This window comes from Poromitra crassiceps (genome assembly GCF_964638095.1).
Source record: "Poromitra crassiceps genome assembly, chromosome: 14".
Taxonomy (NCBI): Eukaryota; Metazoa; Chordata; class Actinopteri; order Beryciformes; family Melamphaidae; genus Poromitra; species Poromitra crassiceps.
The window spans coordinates 22,659,344-22,684,508 of record NC_139633.1 but is presented as its reverse complement, the minus strand read 5'-3'; the positions used below and the strand labels follow the sequence as shown (position 1 = coordinate 22,684,508).

At 43.7% G+C, this 25,165-nt stretch overlaps 2 protein-coding genes across 2 annotated transcripts; both read right to left on the bottom strand.

Moving 5' to 3' along the window:
- Window positions 1–16,106, bottom strand: LOC310788962 (bifunctional 3'-phosphoadenosine 5'-phosphosulfate synthase 2-like). Its single transcript, XM_083650567.1, has 12 exons — window positions 15,954–16,106; window positions 12,526–12,640; window positions 11,663–11,898; window positions 10,874–11,012; window positions 10,046–10,164; window positions 7,750–7,869; window positions 5,835–5,946; window positions 5,398–5,603; window positions 4,958–5,093; window positions 3,596–3,864; window positions 2,340–2,569; window positions 1–918 (listed from the first exon to the last, which is right to left on the bottom strand). The coding sequence occupies exons 1-12, from the start codon at window positions 15,978–15,980 to the stop codon at window positions 777–779; spliced, it is 1,851 nt and encodes a 616-aa protein (XP_083506693.1). The 5' UTR covers window positions 15,981–16,106; the 3' UTR covers window positions 1–776.
- A 514-nt stretch (window positions 16,107–16,620) lies between these two features.
- minpp1a (multiple inositol-polyphosphate phosphatase 1a) lies at window positions 16,621–24,970 on the bottom strand. Its single transcript, XM_083650837.1, has 5 exons — window positions 24,323–24,970; window positions 23,831–24,025; window positions 22,333–22,430; window positions 21,537–21,667; window positions 16,621–18,990 (listed from the first exon to the last, which is right to left on the bottom strand). The coding sequence occupies exons 1-5, from the start codon at window positions 24,948–24,950 to the stop codon at window positions 18,606–18,608; spliced, it is 1,437 nt and encodes a 478-aa protein (XP_083506963.1). The 5' UTR covers window positions 24,951–24,970; the 3' UTR covers window positions 16,621–18,605.
- Window positions 24,971–25,165: the final 195 nt, after the last annotated feature.

The following is a 25,165-nucleotide window of genomic DNA, read 5'->3' as shown; positions in this document are numbered from 1 at the left end:
TATCAGAGATGAAAATATTTATTTAAAACCATTACATTCATGGACATACGTACAGCTGAGATTCCTTGCCTGCGCACTATTCCAGTATTAGGCAGTGATCAGTGATTCATAGTAATAAATAAATTGTTTTATCAGTCCATTTTCCATCTTAAAACACCCAGATCTTTAACACATGAATGCACATGCATTCATGTGCATTCATGTGTGCACATGCCATCTTCATAGCACCATTCATATCTGCGAATGGGAGACATTTCAGTCAAACACCAGCAACAATTTTAAATATAGCAGTTTTATAATGTTTCCATTTGACATAAAGGCACTTACATTGTGATAAATCTCAGATGTTTTCAACACAATTATATGACACATTAACATGAGGAATAAAGTAACTTCTGTTCATGTATACTGTAGGTAGTGCTATAATTGTAAGTGATCAAATTTAAAATCTAATCTGCAGAGCATGTATTTAAGGAAACCTATCCCTAAAACAAACATTGGCTTACATTCAATTAATTAAAATATATAGTTTAAGTTAATATCTGTATAAACATAAAAATGGATGTATAAATCACATAATCTGATAGCAACAGATGATTGACAGATGGATACAAACGTCCCACTGTATAAGACTAATTCATTATAGTGTTCTAAATTCATCCCTTGAAATCAAACGTTTTGGAGGATAAGATAAAAGGGGAGACTATCTCAAATAGTCCTTGAGGATCTCTGTCTGCCTGGATCACTTCATAGTCGGTTGTGGACTGGTGAGTCAGTTACTGGTCCTTCTGCAAGGAGCTGTAGTACTCAGTCAGGACCTTCCAGGCCTTGGGGGCCATGAAACCGTCTGGAGGGTTCTCCCCGCTGCGTGCCAACTTCCTCATCTTGGTTCCCGAGATGAACTCAAAGTCAGCATGTCTGAGAGGGCGAGGAGAGGAGTGAGCCAGGGCAGGGAGGAGAGAGAGAGGAGAGGAGTGAGCCAGGGCAGGGAGGAGAGAGAGAGGAGAGGAGTGAGCCAGGGCAGGGAGGAGAGAGAGAGGAGAGGAGTGAGCCAGGGCAGGGAGGAGAGAGAGAGGAGAGGAGTGAGCCAGGGCAGGAAGGAGAGAGAGAGGAGAGGAGTGAGCCAGGGCAGGGAGGAGAGAAAGGGAGGAGAGGAGTGAGCCAGGGCAGGGAGGAGAGAGAGAGGAGAGGAGTGAGCCAGGGCAGAGAGGAGAGAGAGAGAGGAGAGGAGTGAGCCAGGGCAGGGAGGAGAGAGAGAGGAGAGGAGTGAGCCAGGGCAGGGAGGAGAGAAAGAGAGGAGAGGAGTGAGCCAGGGCAGGGAGGAGAGAGAGGAGAGGAGTGAGCCAGGGCAGGGAGGAGAGAGAGGAGAGGAGTGAACCAGGGCAGGGAGGAGAGAGAGAGGAGAGGAGTGAGCCAGGGCAGGGAGGAGAGAGAGAGGAGAGGAGTGAGCCAGGGCAGGGAGGAGAGAAAGAGAGGAGAGGAGTGAGCCAGGGCAGGGAGGAGAGAGAGGAGAGGAGTGAGCCAGGGCAGGGAGGAGAGAGAGAGTAGAGGGAGTGAGCCAGGGCAGGGAGGAGAGAGAGGAGAGGAGTGAGCCAGGGCAGGGAGGAGAGAAAGAGAGGAGAGGAGTGAGCCAGGGCAGGGAGGAGAGGGAGAGGAGAGGGAGTGAGCCAGGGCAGGGAGGAGAGAGAGAGGAGAGGAGTGAGCCAGGGCAGGGAGGAGAGAGAGGAGAGGAGTGAGCCAGGGCAGGGAGGAGAGAGAGGAGAATTGATGAAGAGGAAAAGTGGAAGTGTGCTTTCTTCCAATTTCACAATATCTACAACAGGGCAATGTAGGTTTACAACTGTGTGCAGGGGGATGATCACAATTATGGCAATTCAAACACAGTGCTGATGTAATGTCATGCTAATTCAGACTTTCTCATTTCTCAGTCTGAAATAATTTGTGGCGACACGTTCTAATGGAGGGGAAAGATGCAAATGTTGCCGTTGTATATAATAGCCCAAATTAATAATCCAACTTGTCGTGACACATCCTAATGGAGGGGGGAATGCAAATGTTGTGGTTGTATATAATAATAGCCGAAATGAATACTCCAACTTGAGAGCACCGGTAGGGCAGGTTCCACTTTGAAAGCAATCGGATCAAATAATGAACTAAGCAGTAGCTAGCAGCAGGATATGGTGATAGTTTGCGGTTGCAAATACAAGCAAATAGACAAAGATCTATTTGGAGAAACCGCTACACAGGATATCTCAAAGTGAAGCTATGATACAGCACACTAAATGAGAATACACGTTAGGTCAAAAATGGTGGCCGCGTTTAAAGGGTTCCTTGCTCACCGATCCTTGTCGTAGAAGTCCATCGCTTTCTTAGCCTTGTTGTAGGCAGCTACCCTGAAAGGAATGATCTCCACAGAGGTGAGGCCCGGGGCCATGGTGAGCACCTTGCTGCCGTGGCTGGGCTCATACAGGTCCTGTTTGCTCTCTGGGTGAGGCATGCCCGCAGGGTCGCGGCCCACGATGTAGAAGTTTGCTCCGGCGATCATTCTCGCCCTACAGTGCCACTGTACCTGATGACAGATTGGAAGACATAGAGACACATTATTAAAGCGTGCACACGCATCGTTAACTTTAATGAGCAGTTTGTGCTGAGGCCGGGGCAACATGCTTATCCCACGATAAGATTCGATACGCAATATGGGGATTCACGATTCGATACAACCACGATGCAATGTAATAAATAAAAGATCAAAGATAACAAAGTATGTCTGTGCAGAATTATCTTATGTCTGAGGCCACAAATCTTTCTAGCGATGGCATTGGCTTGCTAGAATGTAAACAATTAAAAAAATGTGATTACAAAGGGTAAATACTCTCATTTGAATGGAGAGCTTGTGAAAGCAATCTCATTTATGATTACTAATGATGACTAAAAATCTCTTTCAAAAACCCATTTCTATAAAATGGCTTTTAATCTCTTATAACTTGGTCCACTGTTTTACAGCCTATTTTTAATTCTTCTATGCTTGTTGCTTGCTTATAATTGTTTTCCTGTATTTTACCACTACTCCTTGCTGTGTTTTCTTCTGTTGTCGTTTTAATGTTTTAATTTAATCTTATTTGTATTAAATTGTATTAGATTGTTTACTTGTATAAGCACCTTTGTAACATTGTTAAGAAAGGTGCTATACAAATAAAGTGTATTATTATTATTATTATTATTATTATTATTATTGTTATTATTATTATTATTAATATTATTATTATTATTCAGGGATGCAAACTCATGCAGAGTGAAAAAGATGACAGATACACAAAACCACTCAGAAATCATTAACTTAAGTGCCCATGACTGTCACCTAAAAGTGACTAGTTTGCATCCCCGATTATTACTACAGCAGAATAAAATGTAGCTAACATTCCGATCCGTTTTTCTCCCCCACGATACGCATCGTTACGTTTTTTTTGGGATCGCAATATATTGAATTTCTATATATCGGCCCATCTCTCATACAGTATATATGTGCATTGTCGAGAACCAGACCGACCATAACCAAAACAAAAAGTCCCGTGAGCTGACGCTGTATCTCCCTCACCTCTGTGGGCCCGGCGTACATCATGGGCGAGGGGAAGATGGCGACAATGGTGCTGGCCGGGTCCAGAACACCCTCGTCCAAGACGGCAGCATGCTGCTTCATCCTCCAGGCCAGCGGCACGTCATCGTCTTTGGTCCAGCCGCCCAGCGGGTGCAGCAGGAGGACGGGGTTCTTGTAGCCGCGCTCCAGCAGGCGCCGCCGGGTGTCCTGCATCAACAGGGCGTGGCCGTTGTGGACCGGGTTACGCAACTGGAAGGCAAAGACGGCATCTAAGGGGGCAAGAGATGCAGACGGATCTTTACATAACAGTCGCATTTTCAGTAACAGTGGCAGCATGATTTGAGATGAGTTGAGATACATGAGATTTGGGATACAAAATGTGTGGAAGGCATTGTATACAATGAATATCTACCACAGCATGCCCATCATTGTAACTCAAGCAAGCTTTTGTTTCATAAGCTGGACCTCTCAATTGTGGATAGCTTGTTTAAGTGAACATCACAACATGCTCGCACCAAAAACTCAACTCAGGGGATCGGAGCACAGAGCACCGAAAGAACAGCAAAAACAAAAACTAGTATGTGCCGTGGATACATACATGAATAGGGTTGGGATTTTAACGATTCAGATTCCGATTCTGCTTATGGATTCCCATTCTAAACGATTCTCAATTCTGATTATTTGAGGGGGTGGGGTCAAAACAGGGCACATGCTTATTTCACCGATTATTTTTACAACATAACATTGCTTGTAATTTATTATGAACTTTTGTAAACACCAACAGTTTATAGTTTTTTGTATACAATTTGAAATTAACACTTTATGTAGCGGTCCGTGTCTGCCACTTAATATGTTTGGGTGGGAACTCAGATTTCAAGTACGTTCTGCAGACAAAAATTGTTTAGGAATCAATAAGCAGAATCAAAATTAAGATTTCAATTCATTTTCGATTCTTTTGGAATCAGGATTTTGGAAGTAGGTCCAAATTATGCCCAAACCCATACATGAACACTCGAGCACAGCATTCACATCAAAGTGGGTGGTTGCATAAAAACAGGTTTTTATTCATTCCTCAACATCATTTCAGAGGAATGGTGTCTCCATTACGTGTGGAACACATACATTAAATCACAAATATCTGCCATGCAGCCTATAATTTACCATTCTATTTTTTCATCTGGTCCTTTGTCAAGTTTCTTCTGAAAGACAAATGTCACATTGCTGTATACAGTACAGTTATCTTAATCTGTGTATATTATTATATATATATATAATATTATAATATATAATATTATATATTATTATATATTTCATCAGCTGTTACAGATACATTATTCCCTGACTGTTATTGCCCTTTCTAACCTGCTTTCATGTCTTTGAACTTCTGCCTGAGCTCTTGTGGGGTAAGGCGATACTGGTCCAGCCCATCGTCCCATTTGATTCGCTCCAGCACCTGCAGGTCACCACCTACTAGCCAATCACCTGCCTCCATGACCATCTGCAAAAAGTAATGAACAGGCAAGACTGATGATCGTATCTGACAAAACGATTTCCTAGTAACTGTAATCAGTATTTACATTCAGGTTCAGTTGATCCTTGCCTTTGTGGTGAGAGACGGATTGATTTATGGTTTGTTTGCCTCAACAGGCAAATTGTTCAGTACTAGTTCGAAATTGACACAGTAAATGCAAACACTGACACAGTTACCTGAAGTTCTTACTGTTTGCAATGCAATTATTAGGTTGGCATTACAATGATAACTGTGGGTTTTGAAGATTATTGATATGATCAGAGCCTGTTACCTTTATATAAGGGTGTTGTGGGCAGTTGGTGCCCCACTGCCTGGCACAGCGTTCCTCCTTGCGGTGCTCGTAGAACTCGGGGTTCCTGAGAATGGCCACGCGGGAACCCTGGAACTCCAGGGCAATGGCCGCACAGCCGTCCAGATCCTCCTTGGTCTCACGGCTGACAGGCAGGACGATGGGGACGGACATGTTGATGGCCCCACCTGAAACAAGAGTCCACAGTGTTCTGAACTGACCAGCCAAAGCAAACATCACTTCTAAAAAAGTGCATCGATAGACGTTTTGTTTATTGCAAGATTAACACGATCAGATGTTACTCTGTTTTACAAGTGTACATTATTTGTGCAATTTGTAAAAGCAAACAAAACAACAAAAACAACAACATATGAACACACACAAATCAGAGTTGATGAGGCAGTGTGGTTATCTCTTACCATCCAGGAGGTTTCCAAAGTGCTGGACCTGGAGGAACTCCCTCTCTCTCATGAAGCCCTTCAGAGGGCTCGCCCAGCCTTCTGCCAACACCTGCACCCACTGGAGGTCCAGCTGGGAGAAGACACATCACTTACAGTCAACAGCATTCAAGGAAAACATTACAGGAGGAGACATTTACATTATTGAATGCAGGTTGCCTGGGCAACAGGCTGACCTGAAAGATAGCATCCCAGGAATGGGAGGTCAGCTGTAGCGCTCTCTACAGGCTGGAGGCTAACTGTCTTAAATTCTCACTACAGAGGCCACGAGTTTAATTCCACCGACGGCAAGAATTCATCCCTGTCAAAATGTCCCTGAGCAGAAAAGCCACATCCCTACTCATTTCAGGAACGCCACATCTCGATCTCCTCTGGTAGTATTCACACTAGTAACGTATATGTACAAGTTTTCAAGGAGACGTGAATCAACACATTCCTAATTCTACTGACTGTGTGTAATAGGATAATCTGTTGCTCTAACTTCTGGAACAAACACTAAGTGCTTCTTGGAGAGAGATGAGAGACGTGTGGTCTTGTTTGTAAATGACATCTGTGGAGATCATACTGTAGCCATTTCCATTTGGGAGAAGTCTTTCCAGAATCATTTCCAGGAAACAGAGTGTTTTGATAGACATCCTTGCACGCGTTCACCAAACATACTGGATGCGATGTTGCGATCCTTTGTGGCACAAAGGACGGCAACATCACATGCTTGGTAGGGCCTGTATGGTTTTTATTAGTACCAGGGAAGGACAGGGGGTCCAACCAGCGGGGAAGGTTTATGAGCTCATCATGGCTTGTCCAGTACTGATCCCCTGTCTGTCTGTCCATGTGGTGTGTGATAGAAAGTAGTGTGTATACACTGAAGTGGTGCGTTACCTTGGTGACGGTGATGCTGTGTGTCCATGTGGTGTGTGATAGAAAGTAGTGTGTATACACTGAAGTGGTGCGTTACCTTGGTGACGGTGATGCTGTCTGTCCATGTGGTGTGTGTGATAGAAAGTAGTGTGTATATACTGAAGCGGTGCGTTACCTTGGTGACGGCGATGCTGTCTGTCCATGTGGTGTGTGATAGAAAGTAGTGTGTATATACTGAAGCGGTGCGTTACCTTGGTGACGGCGATGCTGTCTGTCCATGTGGTGGTGTGTGTGATAGAAAGTAGTGTGTATATACTGAAGTGGTGCGTTACCTTGGTGACGGTGATGCTGTCTGTCCATGTGGTGTGTGATAGAAAGTAGTGTGTATATACTGAAGTGGTGCGTTACCTTGGTGACGGTGATGCTGTCTGTCCATGTGGTGTGTGATAGAAAGTAGTGTGTATATACTGAAGTGGTGCGTTACCTTGGTGACGGGGATGCTGTCTGTCCATGTGGTGTGTGATAGAAAGTAGTGTGTATATACTGAAGTGGTGCGTTACCTTGGTGACGGTGATGCTGTCTGTCCATGTGGTGTGTGATAGAAAGTAGTGTGTATATACTGAAGTGGTGCGTTACCTTGGTGACGGTGATGCTGTCTGTCCATGTGGTGTGTGATAGAAAGTAGTGTGTATATACTGAAGTGGTGCGTTACCTTGGTGACGGTGATGCTGTCTGTCCATGTGGTGTGTGATAGAAAGTAGTGTGTATATACTGAAGTGGTGCGTTACCTTGGTGACGGTGATGTTGTCTGTCCATGTGGTGTGTGATAGAAAGTAGTGTGTATATACTGAAGTGGTGCGTTACCTTGGTGACGGTGATGCTGTCTGTCCATGTGGTGTGTGATAGAAAGTAGTGTGTATACACTGAAGTGGTGCGTTACCTTGGTGACGGTGATGCTGTCTGTCCATGTGGCGTGTGTGATAGAAAGTAGTGTGTATATACTGAAGCGGTACGTTACCTTGGTGATGGTGATGGTGGGAAGTGTGCTTGCGTCAGCAACAGCAAGATCCAGCTTGTTCTCCAGAACAAAGAGTTCTTTCACTTCATTAGCCTCCATGATCTCGCCGGGTACAATATTCTACATACAAGCAGACAAAGGACATACATGTCATACTAGGATATTATCTCTAATATATTCATTGGTAGTGTGTGTGTGTGTGTGTGTGTGTGTGTGTGTGTGTGTGTGTGTGTGTGTGTGTGTGTGTGTGTGTGTGTGTGTGTGGGTGGGTGGGTTTCTCTTTTAATTATAGCTGTGACTGCTTTCCTTTGTGAACATGTCAGCTATAGTACAAGATAAGAATTGTTACATGACTCTGGGAATTGAACACATGATGGAATCCAGGGGCGGACTTGGGCAAAAAAAATGGCTGGAGAGTTTTTGTCCTTGGTCAGCCTACAGCATTTCTCATTTATTGAGACTAGAGTTCTCAACGGGCCTGAAAATTCAAACCAGACCCGACCCTAGTAAGTTGAAGCCCAAGCCCGACCCGACCAATTAGCATAAATTGTCAGCTCGAGCCCGTCGGGCTGGGTCGGGTCCCGTCAGGCTCGGGCTGAAACAGAACTCTGATTGAGACCTTTATTCCGGCACTCTGGAGAATTTGATGCAAGCACATGACAAAACGAGCCATTAAAATACATTTTCAAAACTAGAAAGACATATCTAGCTCTCCTTAAGTAAAGCAATCACCTCACCTGACCTCTTGAGTACAACAAATAAATGATAGTGTACATGTAACAGACAAGCCTAGTAGCTGTACGGACCATGCATCTGTGATTTTAACGTTAATAGATCATTGATGCAATACAATCTGGACCCACCAACTCACTTGTTTTCGCTGGAGCCGGGCTAGACCATTTTTGGCCTTGTAAAAAAAATCAACATTTGAAGGAGCAATGACTTCCTGGACCACAGCAGCTGGAATATCCTCAGCCTGAGCCTAGGTGAGTAATTAGTGTTGATTATTATGTTAGTAACTTATACCACTAAAACTTAACTCTATCAGGAAAATATTTAAACGTTACGAAACTCATTCGACAAGTAGATGCCCCCCGTGCACAGCGTTGTCACTGTCAGCCCTTACTTCCTGGTGCAGGTGATGGTGGCAGGAGACATCAGATGAACCGTTCAACAAGAAAAGTCACAAGACACAAGAAGTCTGAATTACTTAAAAAAAAAAAAAAAACTCTCGTAACGGGACAAGCCCCGTCTTTTATTGTCACACGAACACCACAACACATGCATGCGGCCACAACACACTCATGCTGACGGTGGCCGGTGAAAAGTGTCCTCTTCATTTAACCCATCCAGGCATGTCCTTTCCTCCCGGGGGCAGGCCAGGAGCAGTGGTCGCTTTCTCGTACAGCGCCCGGGGACCAACTTCGGATGTTGTCGTCACTGGTCGGATGACGATGACGATCTGATCTTCTGCATGTTTTTAGTGGGGGGGTTATATACGGAGGAACCCCCTGGGGGAGCACGGGGAGAACATGCAAACTCCACACAGAGAGAAAGGCCCTTACGACGAGATACCCCACCTGGGCAGTAGGCACTGAAGATATGGGGGGGGGAACACACAACCACAGCGCCCACAGTGTCCCAGGCGAGAATCGAACTCAGGACCTTCTGACTGTGACCTTCTGTACTTCCTCATTTTAATTCATCTTCTTATAAAAAAAAATTGAAGAAAATTCGACACGTTTCGTCGATGGCTTCTTCGGGTTCGCTCTTATTCTTATTAAAGTGTTAGTACTACTTAATATTAGTATGTTAGGACATTAATATACTTTTATTAGTATACTAGGCCCAGTAGTAATAGTGGTAGCAGCAGGCATTGTTGTAGTAACATCATCCTCACTGCTGGCGTCTCCACTGGTGGTGGCAGAACTAGCTTTGATGCACTTTGCTGCATCTGCCTCGAGTGACTTCTTTTCCCCCTCAGCTTTTCAGCACCAGCCTTACGTTTGGTCGCATGTTGTTGTTTTTTTTAATCCATTTTAACGCATCAGTACACGGCCTAGGGGTTAGCTTCCCATTCTGATGTGCAGTGTCTGATTGACAACAGCGATGGGAAACGGGGTATGTGCCTAGATACGAGGTAGGGATATGTGAAATTATTTGGTAGACCAGTGGTTCACAAACTGGGGTACGCGTACCCCTCTAGGGGTATGCGGAGGTACTACAGGGGGTACTTGAGAGAAAGGGGGAAATGGATAACAAAATGGTGTGTATGCGACACGTCTGTCATGCCCACCTGCTCCCTGAGCAGCTCCAACACTTGGTGGATACACTCGTTGACCGTCAGCTCTCCGGTCTTCAGCACCAACTCCGACGCCTCGGGCCGCTCATAATCGGAGTCGATACCAGTGAAGCCTGACAACAGGGTGAAAGAAAAGAAAGATCGTTGAAAACGGACAAGCTTCGATAACGTTGTTACTAGATGAGATATGAGCGCTTTAACAAGATTAGGAAAACCACACTGTGTTTTTGTGTGAAAGGCTGAGTATTCACTTCAGAAGCATGTAGATGCTGCCTTCAAATGCTGTTGGTGTTATGTGGACATACAAACGTCACCCATGTTTCGACTGACATGAGTGTGAGTCAGAGAAGGGGACTTTGACTTGAGTCACACTTAAGTCACACACACACACACAGTGACTTGAGACTTGACTTGAGACTTGCCCTCAAAGACTTGAGACTTGACTTGGACTTGAGATTTGTTCAATCTTTATTTTTTATTTTTTTGGGGCATTAACATTAAGGAAATTAAGTCTACTACTACTAAATGTCAACTCATCAATACTGATATGCTAATAAAGGATTGAGGACATGCTTTGAATTCCTTAGTTTCTTTTAGCTATACAGTGTTCTAACGCTCATCCATAAGAGACTTGAGAATTGACTTGGACTTGTGACTAAAGACTTGAGACTTGACTTGGACTTGAAAAAAATGACTTGTGAGCATCTCCGGTGTGAGTACATAGAGACCAGATTTACATTTTTAGGTGAAATATCTGTTTAATATTTAAAGATCGGACAGAAACATTGGTATAAAGTGAATTGAACATTGCAAGAGACCAACCTTTTATCTCTCCGGCTCTTGCCTTCTTGTAAAGGCCTTTCACGTCCCTGCTCTCACACACCTCCAGAGAGGCGTGGACAAACACCTCGAAGAAAGGGAGACCAGCACTCACATGGATGCTCCTCGCCTCATCACGATCCTGTAGAGAAAGGCAGTATATGATGATGTGTACTGTAGGTAGCTGCTTAGTTTACTCTGTTTAAAAGTGCATGTCCAATGTGTGTGTTTGGACACACACACACACACGTTGGACACACAAATCTTCTATGAAACCCTCACACAACTAGCGGAAGTGTGTCCCGAGTCGGCCACATCCGCTCTGACGCATTTTCCACGTCTTTTGACTTTGACGCCACTAAACTAGTTGGAAACATGAGACAGTGATTTATAACAGTAAGTGAAGTTGTCCGAGTTAGGACGATAGAGTGCCAAAATCACGCCCTCTTCCGGGGTTGGCATCCGCACCAAGGGATTTCATCCGCTATTCATGTTTCCATAGACATCTCGTAATGCTTCTAAAAAATAGGTTCACTTGGTCAAACCAGGCAATTCAACTATATTTAGACTCAGGAGAGACCATTTCACTCAGACAAAAAAAAAACTTAGATTTTTTATTTTGGTCCGAGTGAAATGTTATATGGTCTCTCCTGATTCTAAATAAGGACATCAACAGTTATCTAGTATCCACCACCGTCAGATAATGCAATGTATGCTGCGTCACCACTGGGCTGCCGTTCAAACAAACAGATATGCACCAACACACGACGGCTGTGTCTGGTGACCTCTGACCTTGGTGAAAGGAGAGATGAAGCTGGTGATGCAGACCAGGCCGGCGTCAGCGAACAGCTTGGCCACCTCAGCGATGCGTCGGATGTTCTCCTCGCGGTCGATGGCAGAGAAGCCCAGGTTCTTGTTCAGGCCCTGCCGGATGTTGTCTCCGTCCAGGGAGTAGCATGGGATGGCGTGGGACACAAGGTACTCTTCCAGGGCAAAGCTGATGGTGGTCTTCCCAGCACCAGACAGACCTAGATGAGATGCACCAGAGGAGATGCAGAAGAAGAATCCTCGTGAGTCCTGAGTGGTACCAAGTAAGATGGTTAAAATCACTCCCCAGTATAAAGGGCCCGTTAACCAACTCCACCAAGGGAGCTTAGCTCTCTTGGGAGAGTGGTTAGCATGTGCGCTTTGGAAGCGGGATTACTCAGTCATCTTTAGTATAAACAAATAAATAAATAAATAAGCTGGTTTTAGCTTACCAAATGTGATAGTTTATTGCTTTTCTTTGTCCAACATGATAATAAACTGAATATCTTTGGGTTTTGGACTATTAGATGTGACCTTGGGCTGTGGGGAACTTGAAGGGATATTTTTCACTGTTTTCTAACATTTTATAGACAAAACTATGAACCGATGAATCAAGACAATAATCAGTAACTTATAACTGGTAGACAGTACAATAAGTGACGAGGGGTTCCAGGTAGACTTTGTTTTATTTTAAAGTGTCACATCCCAAAAAGGTTGGGAACCACTGCTCCTACAACATTGTGTGTGTGGTTTAGTTATTTTCTCCAGTCTGAAGTTGGAAGTGCTGGAGGAATGTACCACTTCCTCACCCATAGGGGGTATCATGTGTGACTGTGGAGGTGTTTTACCGGTGAGCCAGATGGTGCAGCCTCGGAAGCCCCCCCTGGTGCCCACCACCTGGCCTCTCTTGCTCCGGCTGACATGGTGGGCCTGGTACACCACATTGGTGGATCTGTTGAGGTCCTGAAATGGATGAACACAGGCTCAAAATCAGGTCAGCAGAAACACAAGAGTGAAGCAAGCTGAGCGGTTCTAGGCTTTGAAATGGGATAGGCAGGTGGATGGAGAGTGAAGACAAACAGAAATATGGTCTTGTCTCTTTGTATGGAATTGTACACACAACACAAGGCCTCCTTTTATGGTCCTGCCAGTTATAGCGAGTAAATTGTAAACTCAACAGACTTGTTTTTCCAATTTGCACAAGATAATTTTTGCCCGGATGACTTGGAAAGTTATAATATTAGCTTTAGGGCTTGAACAGTACCTCAATTTACAACATGTTTCCGAACTACAGTTTCTTCCCGCAGGCCACGAGACTCCTTAACATACACAAATAGTGTAGTAGCTGTACTGTACCGCACTGTAGATGCTACCATTATGTATGTGTAATGTTTAATTGTATGTTTAATTAGGTATATGCTATTTGCACCTGTACGTCAAATACGTCGAATTCAAAATGTTTAAGTACGTCCAAAGTATGCACATGACATGTGCACCTATGCGCAGTGAATATGCCACTGTCTCTGACTTGTCTTATCACTCTACTGCCTTATTGCTTGTTGTGTCTCTTGTTGTTTTTGCACTCATATGCCCTGTTATATTTGTACTATGTTGTAAACGGAGTTCACAGCACAAGAATTTCACATGTGATACTTGTACTACGGAGTGACCATAAAAATCTTGAATCTTGAATCTTGAACTAGTTTTGGGATTGAAATGGAAATGACCAGCCACTACCCTAAATGCTAACACAAAAATGAAGCACTGAACTCACCCTACTTGACTTTGCATAGGCATATATTGCAATGCCAGTTTCCAATATCACGCAGCCATGCAGGCTCCTCACAGGGGGGACCTGGGACGGACCGGGGTTCGAACCCGCGACCTTCCACGTGAGGCAGCAGCGCTCACCGCTGAGCCACCGTGCTTTGCTTTTAATGAAAGCGCATTTACATGACATGTCTGGTTTTACGGGATACTGTTCTGTAGTAGCTTTTCTAAGAATGTTCAACAACTCCACCGAGGTGAGGCTATGACTCCCCTGAGGTGTAAGTGTAACGGTGACTCTGGACGGGCCTGAGGCTGCAGTGCCTTCTACAAGGGGAGGGTGGAGGAGGCAGACATGGAGGGAGAGGACGAGGGATGGAGGAAGGGAGAGGACTGGACAATGTGTCCAGTGTGTTGCCTAGTAGGCCAGCGATGATGTGGCAGAGCTAGTGCCCACACGCTCACCCTCTGCAGCCACTCTCCCCTCCATCTCTCCCATCATGCCTTCTGTTTCTACACAGCCCTCCTCCCTTACACCATCCCCTCCTCCCCTACACCCTCTCTCTGCCTTTAAAGTGTCTGACTCCCATTCCCTCCTCCCCCCTACACCATCCCCCTCTCTGCCTATAAAGTGTCTGACTCCCAGTCCCTCCACAACCCCACCCGCTCTTAGTTACACACACATACTAGCTCATGTTATTCGCCCTCGCAGGGTCCAATCACTCCCTGGCGGTCTGCATTGAACAGAGTTCTTTTTCACTCTCTCTCACGCACGCATGCACGCGCACGCACACACACACGCACGCACGCACACGCACACGCACACGCACACACACACACACACACACACACACGCACGCACAAAGCCAAGACTGTATAAACCAACGACCATCACACAAAAATGTGTGTTTTATTCAAGTCTGTGAGGACACACCCTATACCAGGGGGGACTCATATTTGCTGGGTTTACTGACTTTTGGAGCTAAGCGATCTGGGCATCAAATGATATATATTTATATATATATACATATATATTTATATATATATAGTGTAATAAAACAGTGTGACATTCACAAAAGTATGTGGATGTACCCTGGTGTGTTTCTCATAATTTATGGAGCATTTCAAGGTGACAGGCTGGCTCCTATGTAAAACTAGCAATAGGACCTTGAGGGAGAGTACAAATATTAACTTTTATGATTACTAGCATCATCACACATGCCGACACCCAGAGACAAACAAAATAATGTGGGTGATCCATAAACAAACAGTAGACCTAATGTTACTATTCATCCAAGCATAGGAGACACCCACTCTCATCACAGACACCCCCCACCCATCCCCCGCCGCTCCACCGCTCCACCGCTCCATATCATCTCTCCCTTCCTGTAACAGTCATGTGATCTTTCTTTCCATAAATCTAAGCCCATGTTTCATTAGGGCAAATCTCTCATGTAGTCTTTCTTCCTTCTTTTACAGTCACTGATTGTGTGTGTATTTTGTCCTCCACAACTCTGCTTTCTCTTGTCCCCAGGCAGGCAGGCACAATTTAATTACACCAACACTTGGGATACCCAAACGACTGACATTGGCAGGCAGAGTGTTATGCCTGAGTTATGATGATGATGATCACAATTAGCAATATATGTCTTTTGCCACACTGTCCTGAATGAGTGGTGTATTCAAAGAAGTTGCTTTATGACAATCCACTGAAACAGAGGAACATACTGTACCGGTCCAGCCAGGCTGTGTATGAAAAGGTGGATTTACAGTTTCTGGGATTTTACTTGACTGTGTGCCCGATGAGCTCAATAGTGAGCTTATGCCTTTTATCATGCTTTATGGTATTATTTTTTGTATCTTTTATGGCATCACTTCAGTCCTATAGGGACATACCGGTATAGTGATATTTGTATAGTGTCATTTTAAAATGTTTTGTAGAACTATGATTTTCCATCAGGGTCTCTTCAACATTCCCTGCAAGTCAGCATTCCTGTTGAACATTTCCTTCCAGTGGGCCATCTCTTCACCAGCCACCCTATGAATGACTAGAGTGTGAGACACACTACTACAACAACCGGCCTATTCAGTGTGAAAGCAGGGTGCAGACCTAACACACCTGGCACAGTATCTGCACAAGAAAGTGAATACCTCAATTCAGAGTTACCTTGCGAGTTGCGAGGGGGGTGGGAGAGGGCTATTTCTCCACGGTTCTCCAAAAACTGTATAAACTTCACACTGGCCGATCGCATCCGATTTCAATTAACCGTGTCAGCCTATCATCTGGGACGGAATGTAACGGATTTTTTTTTCAGAGACACTCTACACATAAGCACTATTATAGCCTACTTTGTTCAAGTTAAAAATACAATGTTTAGTTTAGATATATCGGGCGTCGGCGGCTCTAACATTCTCCCCAGCAACTTTTAGACGCCGAGATTTGATGTTTATCTAATGACAGCTTAAATCTCTGCCTTTTCAGCCTCCCTGTATCTCCAAAACAACTTACCGTACGAAGCTTTTTCACTCCGGACATTTTGCACGAGTGTAACCCCGCCGTCGGACTCTGGAACCTGGGAAAACACCGCACCGCTGGCTGGCTGGCAGGGGAATCTGTCGTTTGCAGCTCGAGTTTATCTCAAAACTTTGGCGATAGTCATCGAAGAAGACAAGGGGGTTTAAAAGGGACTTCCAAGACACGTAGCATTCCGCTGGCCCAGCCTCCATCCCTGGCCTCCTCCTCCAGCGTCCAGAAATCTGCATATTGCTGAATAGCAGCCAATACTCGGGCAAAACGCCCCCAGGGGCTGGGCACCGAAACCGGGAGGACTGTATATGTATTCCCCCTCAAGCCCATTTTAAAAGACTGGAACGTGTTAGTCTTACAGTCTATGGTTACAGTCTACTACTTTCTGCTAGCTAATCAGGCTTGGAAATTATATAGCCTACTGATTACATCTAATCAGGATACAAAAAAGGTTATCCCTAGTTAAAAAAAAAAGTAGCCGCCCTAATCAAGATTACAGTTACATTTAGATTTAGTCAAGTCAAGTTTATTTGTATAGCACATTTCATACACAGAGGCAATTCAAAGTGCTTCACATAAAATGGTTGACAGGAAAATAAAAGAAAAGAAGAGAATAAAACATTTAAAAGCATCACAACAAAACAAAAAAAAAAGAGTATAAAAAGTGCATTAAGCAACAGGCCCAGCAGTTGCAGAAAGAGCTAAAAACTTATAGAGGACTTGTTGGGTTTGCATAGTAGCTGTCAGCAGTTAAAAGCAATGGTAAACATAAAAGTCTTTAGTCTATTTTTAAAAGTAAGTAAGGTTGGGGCAGATCTGAGGTCTTCAGGCAATTTGTTCCAGCTAGCAGAAGCATAGTGGGTAAATGCAGTAAAACATTTGGATTACTAGCAGGATTACAATTTAACAATTTATTGTATATTCTATTTATTGTATTGGGTAACACGCTTACTGCTTAAAAGCATTAATAAGCATTTAATGCCTATAATAACCTAGACTACCCTTTAATTAATTAATGTTGAACTCTAACCCTAATCATTACTAACCCTAAAGTAGGCTAAATAAATGCATACATGAATACCTAGTTAACATGAACACCATTGATGATTAACAGTTAACTGTGTCTAGTAGACACAGTTAACTGTTAATTAAGAGTTAGTTCATGCTTAATAAGTATTACTAACCCTTAATTTAGTGACTGTAGGCTATATGTATCCAAGTGGCTGTGCACTGTGAATATTGACTCTTTTTGTCTACTTTATGTTGGAGAAAAAAACACAGACACTTGGCTCTTAAAAAAGGACCAGTGCAACCAAAAAATAAATGACTAGAAACCAGATAATATCAGTGCACTGTAATCCAAAATATTGTTATTGTATTATTATTATTATTATTAATGAGGAACCGGCGACACTAGATAGATAGATTACATATTTAAAGTAACCCTCCCAACCCTGGCACTAATATTATCATCTCCTGCCATGCTATTTAGCCAGAGGACAGCTTAAACATTGCCTAGCAGGGCTATTCCCTAGGCCTTGAGCATTTACAAGGGGTGAGGTTAATAAATGATCATGAAGGCGCAACCGCAAATTAACTTAGGCCTATACCTCCCAGGAAGTATAGTAATGTTAATGGACTTACTTTTTAAATGAGCCATGTAACTATTGCCTTGCGCTTAAGTTATGTTTTTTTGTTTGTTTTTGACTGCAGACTGTAAAGTCTGCATGTAAACCTGTAAAACTGTAAACCTAATCATTAGTTAAATGATAACAAATCAAATAGAATGACAATGTTATTTCTCCCAATTCTAACTAACCAGACACACACATTAAACATATCAGAAAAACGAATACTTGTTGTTATAGTAAAAACATTTTATATAAATGCTTCATGAAATGCAGATTGATTAAAGCACAATATTTCATAATAAAACATTTGACATGTACACTGCAAAAATAAAACATTTTATTCCAATTCTGCTCTATATTACCTTCCCGTGTGCAATAATTGCTACCCTGCAACAATGGGTAATAGAGCAGCAGTAATACTGTAATGGTACAGTAGAATCTGAAATCCCTGGGCTGGGGTACTTGGTGCTTACATTTCTGGTCATCTCCACCGATGTCTGGTTTTGGTTGAACCTTTTCTCAAGCACTAAAGCACATAACACTGTGAACACTGCCTGCAGTAAGCTATACTTATACTAGATGAAAGTATGTGCACTCTGTCTTATACTGACAATGAAAATGCTTCATTGAACCGGTCATATAGGTTAGAGGAGATGAATCGGTAACACTTTATAATAACTGCACATGATAAAGCTATAAGTATTAGTAAATACTTAATTCATCATTACCAGTGTTTCTACATTACTACACATGAGTAAATACTTTGTGTTGTGCCTGTTTGCTTTTTCTGTTGAGACAATCATTTTGAGACTTTTGTGAGTCTTGAGGTAGCTGCTGGAATGGTACTTCACGTATTGCCAGCCTGTCAATCTCATTTGTAAATGCTTTGTACGGCATTTGTAGCTTGTAGTTATTATCAAGTGTTACCGATGAATCCAGACAAAGTGGCATTTTCACTCCGTTTCGCAAATACAAGAGGCACTGCGGAAACCACCCTCGCCACCTAAGCTCGACTAGGATGTGTGAACAGCTGACACTCTTCCTCAAAGTCGCAGCCTTCCAGCAGCTCCCTGTAGCGCGCTCGGACGTCTTGGTAGAGCGGGACGGAGAGCTGCTGGGCGGCCATACCGGGGAACGCCAGGGGCTTCTCGTTGAGCAGAGGCTGCAGTCTCAGCCCGCCTGCCCCACAGTCGTACAGCACCAGGAGGAGGTTGGCGGCGTAGGGTAAGGTGTGGCCGGTGCGGAAGGAGCGCTGGGCCTGCGTGGCAAAGTTGCTGGAGGTCAGGGGATCGCTGTCCTTGAAGAAGCCCATGAGGGTCAGCAGCGGCAGCAGCGTCTCAGCGTGGCCCATCTGCACGGTCACGGCTTCAGACACCTGCTGGCCGGACCTGATGGACAGGAGGGGGGTTTCAGGAAGCAACTTAGCGTCAGGTTTCAGCTTCAGCCTCATCAAAGTAAATAATTGTAACAACAACAACAACAACAACATGAACTTTGCACTAACAGGATTATGTAACTTGTGCCAAGCAATATCGGAGTTGTTAAATAACTTAAGATATTTAAAACCTCTGTATTGTACTTAAGGGTAAGGCTAGTCTAGGGACATAGGCCAAGATACACAAAAACAAAAGAATAAAAGAAGATCAAAATGATGTAAAAGTTGCAACATAGAAAATATGCGCTTTGCAACTCAAGAGCAGCATCTAACCAATCAAAATCAAGGTGGTGAAAACATTGGTAATTATTACCAAATGTCACCTTGTGAGTCTGTGTGTATCATCATGGTGAAATGTGGTTGTGGAGACACCTACCTGTATTGTAGCGGAACTACCACAGAAGCAGTTTTGAGTACTTTGCCAGATGTTTATATGTGTGTCTGCCTGTCTGTGGACAGATTTTGCGAACGCGATAGGGTCAAAACCGTGCAAGACGCAGTCATGAAAATTTACAGGTGTGTAGTTGACAGCAAAATGAAGGCCGAGTTCAAAAATGGGCATGACCCGAGCAAGGGGGCCGGCCCCCTCACGTTGCGCCCCTTACGGCCCTGGCCCACGTTTGTTTTTTTGCGGTTGGTGAGATCCCATCACCCTTGAAGGTCTCTAGTTTAATCTATGAAAGAAGGGGTAATACCTGCACACTTGCTCCATGCCACAAAAGTTTAATAATTGTGAGAGCAAAATGATTGGCAATAGATCATTTTTGTACAGATACAATAAGCAATCAATCAATCATTTTGCTCTCACATAATGATAACGCTTTGATCCAACTAGGATCTTCTTCAGGTCAAAATGTTTGAAAAATGGAAACCACACTCATATTTATACATCATAGGCTAACAAGCTTGATGATGGCAGGTGTGGTTAACCATCCAAACTGCCCAGGGTGATAAACGCCCAAAACTAATTAAACTAAACTAATAATTGGATGTTTATCACCCTGGGTGGTTTGGATGGTTATCCACACCTAGCCTGGGTAAACCCAGCCTTCAAAGTGACGTCACAGGCTATGCCTGTAGCATAACGGCGGGTTTACACATACGCCTAGAGCGACGCTTTAAGCAACGCTTTAAGCTATGCCTAGGCATATAGGCATTGCTTCATGCACGCTAGGCGCCTATTTGCGTTCACACAGGACGCCACATTGAAGCCCCGCTCTGCGCTACGCTGATCACATGAGCAGTGGTTTTTTACACTTTTCAGATCTGATTTATAGCATGGGTGAGTAACATAAACCTCTTTTTTATTGTAATGTGCAAGTGACGATGTCTGTCTATTTCCTGGCCGGCTGTAATTGTTATTTTCCCTCGGGTAATCATGTGACTATGAGTCATCAACACCATGAGTGATACATGCATTGAGACAGGGGGGGTATATATACATCTGACAGAAAAGACGTTAATAGAGGAACACATGAAGGACAGCTCTCCTACTATGCACTGTTAATTCGCGCTCCACCCTCCCTTTTGGGCAAACTTGGTAGAAAATATGGCCCAAGTCCGTCAGAAACAACAGCCAGCTTGACAGCTCAGCGCGCCTAGACGCTGAAAAATAGAACAGACGCCTAAACGATAAATGCAGCGCAGCGTAGGCGCAGCGCGAGCATGGCTTCAGCGCAGCGTGGCAGCGGTATGTGTGAACGCTCTCATCTGTTAACAAGGACACCTAAATTTTAGGCGTTGCTTAGGCGTTGCTTAAAGACTGATAGTGGAGGCGGGGTTTACCCAGGCTAATCCACACCTGCCATCATAGAACTTGTTAACTTATGGGTGTACATGATGTATAAATTTGGATGTGGGTTCTATTTTTCAAACATTTTAATCGGATATGGAATCTACCTCCCCTTAGTCTTATTCTCTTTAGTTTAGATTGTCCACCTATTGTAAATTCCTATTTCTTAGGGGTGTAACAATACACCTAGGCAGTAAGGCTTTAGGTTGAATACGCATTGCAGACCGAACAAATCTTTCACTGCTGAACAGAGCAAGTCTTCTGCCAGCAGGGTTCATACAGATATTCCAAAAGTAAGTAAAGTATTATAAGTAAAAACTAAATAAAAAATGTTAAAATCAAGGATTTTTCTTCTTGTATTTCTACTTTCTTGCTGTATCGTAAACTGTGTCATATCAAACCGAACTGTGAATTTCATAAACTTTCGTTACACCCCTACTATTTATCACTCTGGGCCTCCTAATTCCCGTGTATAATGTATTACTCAAGCTTAGTTTCAACATCTAAACTTGCGTAATATGACCCCCCCCCCAAAAAAGACAAAAAACAAACAAACATTTCTTTTTTTTTATCTTGATTTGTGCGATTGTGTTTGTGTTCACTGCTCTTTGGAGTGGGCATGTATGAGTATGCATCTACATCGCAGCCTTGAACAGGTACACCCTGTGTTGTAGAATGGATTTTCTTTGTGTTTACGGTTAACTCACTTGCTCTCTTGGGCGGCCTTGTCCAGTCGACTAAAAACATCATGGAAGAGACCGCAGCTGGCCTTGCTATTGATGTCGTGACCGTAGCCTCTTTTCCAGAATTGCTTCAGGTCATTTGCATACTCCATAACCTGTTAGTACACCAGAGAATACACTGTTAGAAGTAAATAATAGGTCACCTGTATGCAGGGAGCCCTTTGTGTGAGGACTAAAAAAAGGTACCACCAAGATGGCAATCTGACAGAGTTTCATTATGCGAGGTAAAATTTCAGGCTACCCGAGTGTTAGGTCAGCTCGTAACACAAGATACAAAACACTCTTTGTAACATGACTAATGCAGTTCCTCAATGAGTGACTTCTGTGGGAAGACAGAGAGTGAAATGCATTGCGATTTCTGTTTTCAGTGGGCCAGGTGGACTGAAGATTGCTAGGAAGATGCAATTCAAACAGTTATTAACCAAAATTATTCATAATAATAGTAGTCCAACCTCACGAGTTTTTGATTTCAAAGCCTAATACGCCTATTTCACATGCAGCTAAAGCAGCCATTTTGTGTCAAAAATGCAGGAAGTAACACGGTATAAAAATGAGAGGTCCTGCTGTTGATATAAATTGTATATACAATTTATATCAACAGCAGGACCTCTAATTTTTATACTGTGTTACTTCCTGCATTTTCAACACAAAATGGCTGCTTTGGCTGCATGTGAAATAGGCGTATTAATGTTACCATGTGATGCCACTCCTACACCAAACTGACATTAACTGGCAGCTGAGTGGAGTTGAAATACTGTACCTGTGCATCAACCTCGTCAAACAGCTGACACCAGGGGGAGTTCACAGTCTTGATAGCAAACTCATAAGCACACAAGTAAAATGCAGCTTCAGCCATATCTGCAGAAGAAAGTAACAAAGAAGGTTAAAGTACTACAATTACACAAACTATGCAGCCATCAAACAGTCATGCTTTACTTGAAAGAAAATGAGGAAATACCCCCACCTAGTGTACAAATATTCACTCTGATGGCCATTGAGATCTGCACACTAACCTCCTACAGAGAGGACTAGGAAATTGATTTTTTTTCTTTGTTTGTTTTTTGTTTTTGTTTTGACCATTAAAATACATGTACATGCATTGGAATTGGTGTAATACATCTAACTGAATATATTTTGGTTCTGTTTGTTTCAGTCAGTGATAGATAAAATGTTTGTCTCAAAACAATGTAGGCTAAACATACTCAGGATTCCAAGGAATCAGGCATTGCTGCTTGTCATTTACGGGAATCAATCAGAAACAGACCTGGGACCCATTTTGACTCTTGACTGCAGAGACTTGTTAAGTTAGCGAGTTACGAAGAAGACTATCAGAGGAGCATACACAGAATATTCAAATCAGTGCTACTCAACCTTGCCTTACTCAGGAGCCACACTGACAAAGAGAAAAGCTTTGCAAGAGCCACAATCCAAAAAAAAGTCCCTTTCCTCCCATTATTTTATTCGATTTTTATTCATTTATTTATTTTAAGTAGGACTTAAAAGAGCCAAAACTACCAATAAAGGAGCTGCATGTGGCTCTAGAGCCTAGTTCCTCATTGCGCGGCTCGCGAGACGATGGCGGCTCTCGAAGCTTTAGTTGGCGGCTCTAAGAAATTGCAACAACAACAAAAAAATCCCCCCCCCCCTGCTCTTCCCAAAATTTCAATAAACCTTTATGGCATATTATTACAATACAACAATACTGGTGTTGACAGTAATAGAAGGTGCCAAATCATTCAAAACAATAAGCATTTTGCTTTTAGGAGTATTCATTGTGCCAGCGCTGTTCCAAAACGTGTCAACGTGTGTCGTTGCCTGGGAAACGCACATCCCATAATACAATTGTTCGCATCGCATCCCATAATAGTATGATGAGACTTGGGATGCCATTGCGAACATAGATGTGAACAGGTTAGCTAAAACTTCAGAGTCGCCAGCGACGGCCCCCACCGTTGCGGTCGGGGTACGTTTCGAGTGTGTGTGTGTGTGTGTGTGTGTGTGTGTGTGTGTGTGTGTGTGTGTGTGTGTGTGTGTGTGTGTGTGTGTGTGGAAAACAATAAAACAAAAAAAATGGTAGGCAGATGTGCTTGGTTGGGGTGGCTTTTGGTGTTTTGCGGTAAAAGTGGCTCTCCTATTGACTTTGTCCTGCCAGTGCGGCTCTCATCAAAGAAATAGTGAGGATCACTGCTCTAGAGCCTCGGGTTGAGTATCACTGGCCTAAATTGATTTGGAATAGTTAGTCTTTCAACAGACATTACCATCAGTGATGAGACTATACTGGACTCGGAGACGGTCTGCGATCTTCTGCTGGACCCTCTTCATCTCTGGTCCCAACTTGAACTTGTCAAATTCTGCCAAGGCCGACGCGTTGTTGCTAACATCCTCGCCAAACTTGGTGCATTGGTCGAAGAACCTCATGAGGGCGTCATTGACCGCATGGTCAAACTCTCTGTCTGGAAGGGGTGTGGGGTGTCATATTCCAGTAAATCAAACATTATGAGTCGAATGAAAGACAGTAAAACAAATCAAATAGCCTATATTCAGTCATAATGTAGGCTATGTATTTGTTATGAAAATACCATTCAGTATTGATAACACTAGGCCTATGTGTATTCTCAAATAAGTTTGAACAAGAAGCCTAGTATAAACAAACGTGGAATTTCACAGAATTCCATTCAATACAATTGAACTTCTTCGAATATGAATTGATGGAGTACATTGATTCATGAATATCTCAACCCAGGTCCTACCTTCAACAGTCCACAGCTCTCTCAGTCCTGCCTGGAAGGACAAGGTGCTGTTAACACACCTGTGTTTGGAGCTGGTTATGAAACTCATGTTTCCGCCTCGGAGCTTCTCCACTGAGATCAAAGAGGGGAGTAGCTTTGACAGCCTGACAGCCAAATGCTTGTGATCCTCCACACCTTTCTGGACCAGGCGGCCGTCCATGTCCTCTGTGTACCACATCTGCCACTGGTTTTGGATTTCACGCAGCCATGTCTCTTTGCCAGAAGCCTTGTGCAGGACGAGGTTGTACATCTGTTGCATCTTCTTCACGTTTTTGGACGTCGGGTACCGTGTGCCGTGTCTTATTATGGCGGTCACATGAATTTCGCGACATTCTGCAGACGGGAGCTGTAGAATAGATCTGTTTACAGCAAGTATGTCCTCAATGAGATACGGGTTCACTTCCTCATACCTCCCTTTTGTGCCGAAATATCTGGCGATCGCTGGTATGTTTGGATCGCCGCCAGGCGTCGCAGGGTTACTTAAACAACACGTAATGCAGCCGAGGAAGAACTGTACGGTAATTATTTTCAAATGAATGGTCAGCATGACCCTCCACGACCAACCCGAACCCAAACCAACACCAAACATTTCCCTGCCTCTCTGGCTGGCTGGGCTCCGGTGGCTGCTGTGTGTTTTGGCTTCAAGTGACGTCATGCAAAATGCAAATGAGCGGTCCAACCAATCCGTTACCCAGAGTTTCCTCTACTAGCGTTGTCTCTCTACAGTCTCTTGGACTTTGCACTTTGGAATGGACAACAGGACAAGAAGGGACACTTGTTTTTCCTATTTTATGAGTTGTGCAG

Bases quoted from the DNA above. Each gene is read 5' to 3' on its own strand.
- LOC310788962 (XM_083650567.1), bottom strand. From the start codon at position 15,980: ATGTCCGGAGTGAAAAAGCTTCGTACG. The intron at 5,604-5,834 runs GTAAGAGATAAC...CTCTTGTTTCAG, and splicing joins CTTTGGAAACCTCCTGGATG to GTGGGGCCATCAACATGTCC. The intron at 2,570-3,595 runs GTGAGGGAGATA...ATCTGTCATCAG, and splicing joins TGTACGCCGGGCCCACAGAG to GTACAGTGGCACTGTAGGGC.
- minpp1a (XM_083650837.1), bottom strand. From the start codon at position 24,950: ATGTTTGGTGTTGGTTTGGGTTCGGGTTGGTCGTGGAGGGTCATGCTG. The intron at 24,026-24,322 runs GTAGGACCTGGG...CACCCCTTCCAG, and splicing joins AGAGCTGTGGACTGTTGAAG to ACAGAGAGTTTGACCATGCG. The intron at 22,431-23,830 runs GTAATGTCTGTT...TTTCTTCTGCAG, and splicing joins GTATAGTCTCATCACTGATG to ATATGGCTGAAGCTGCATTT.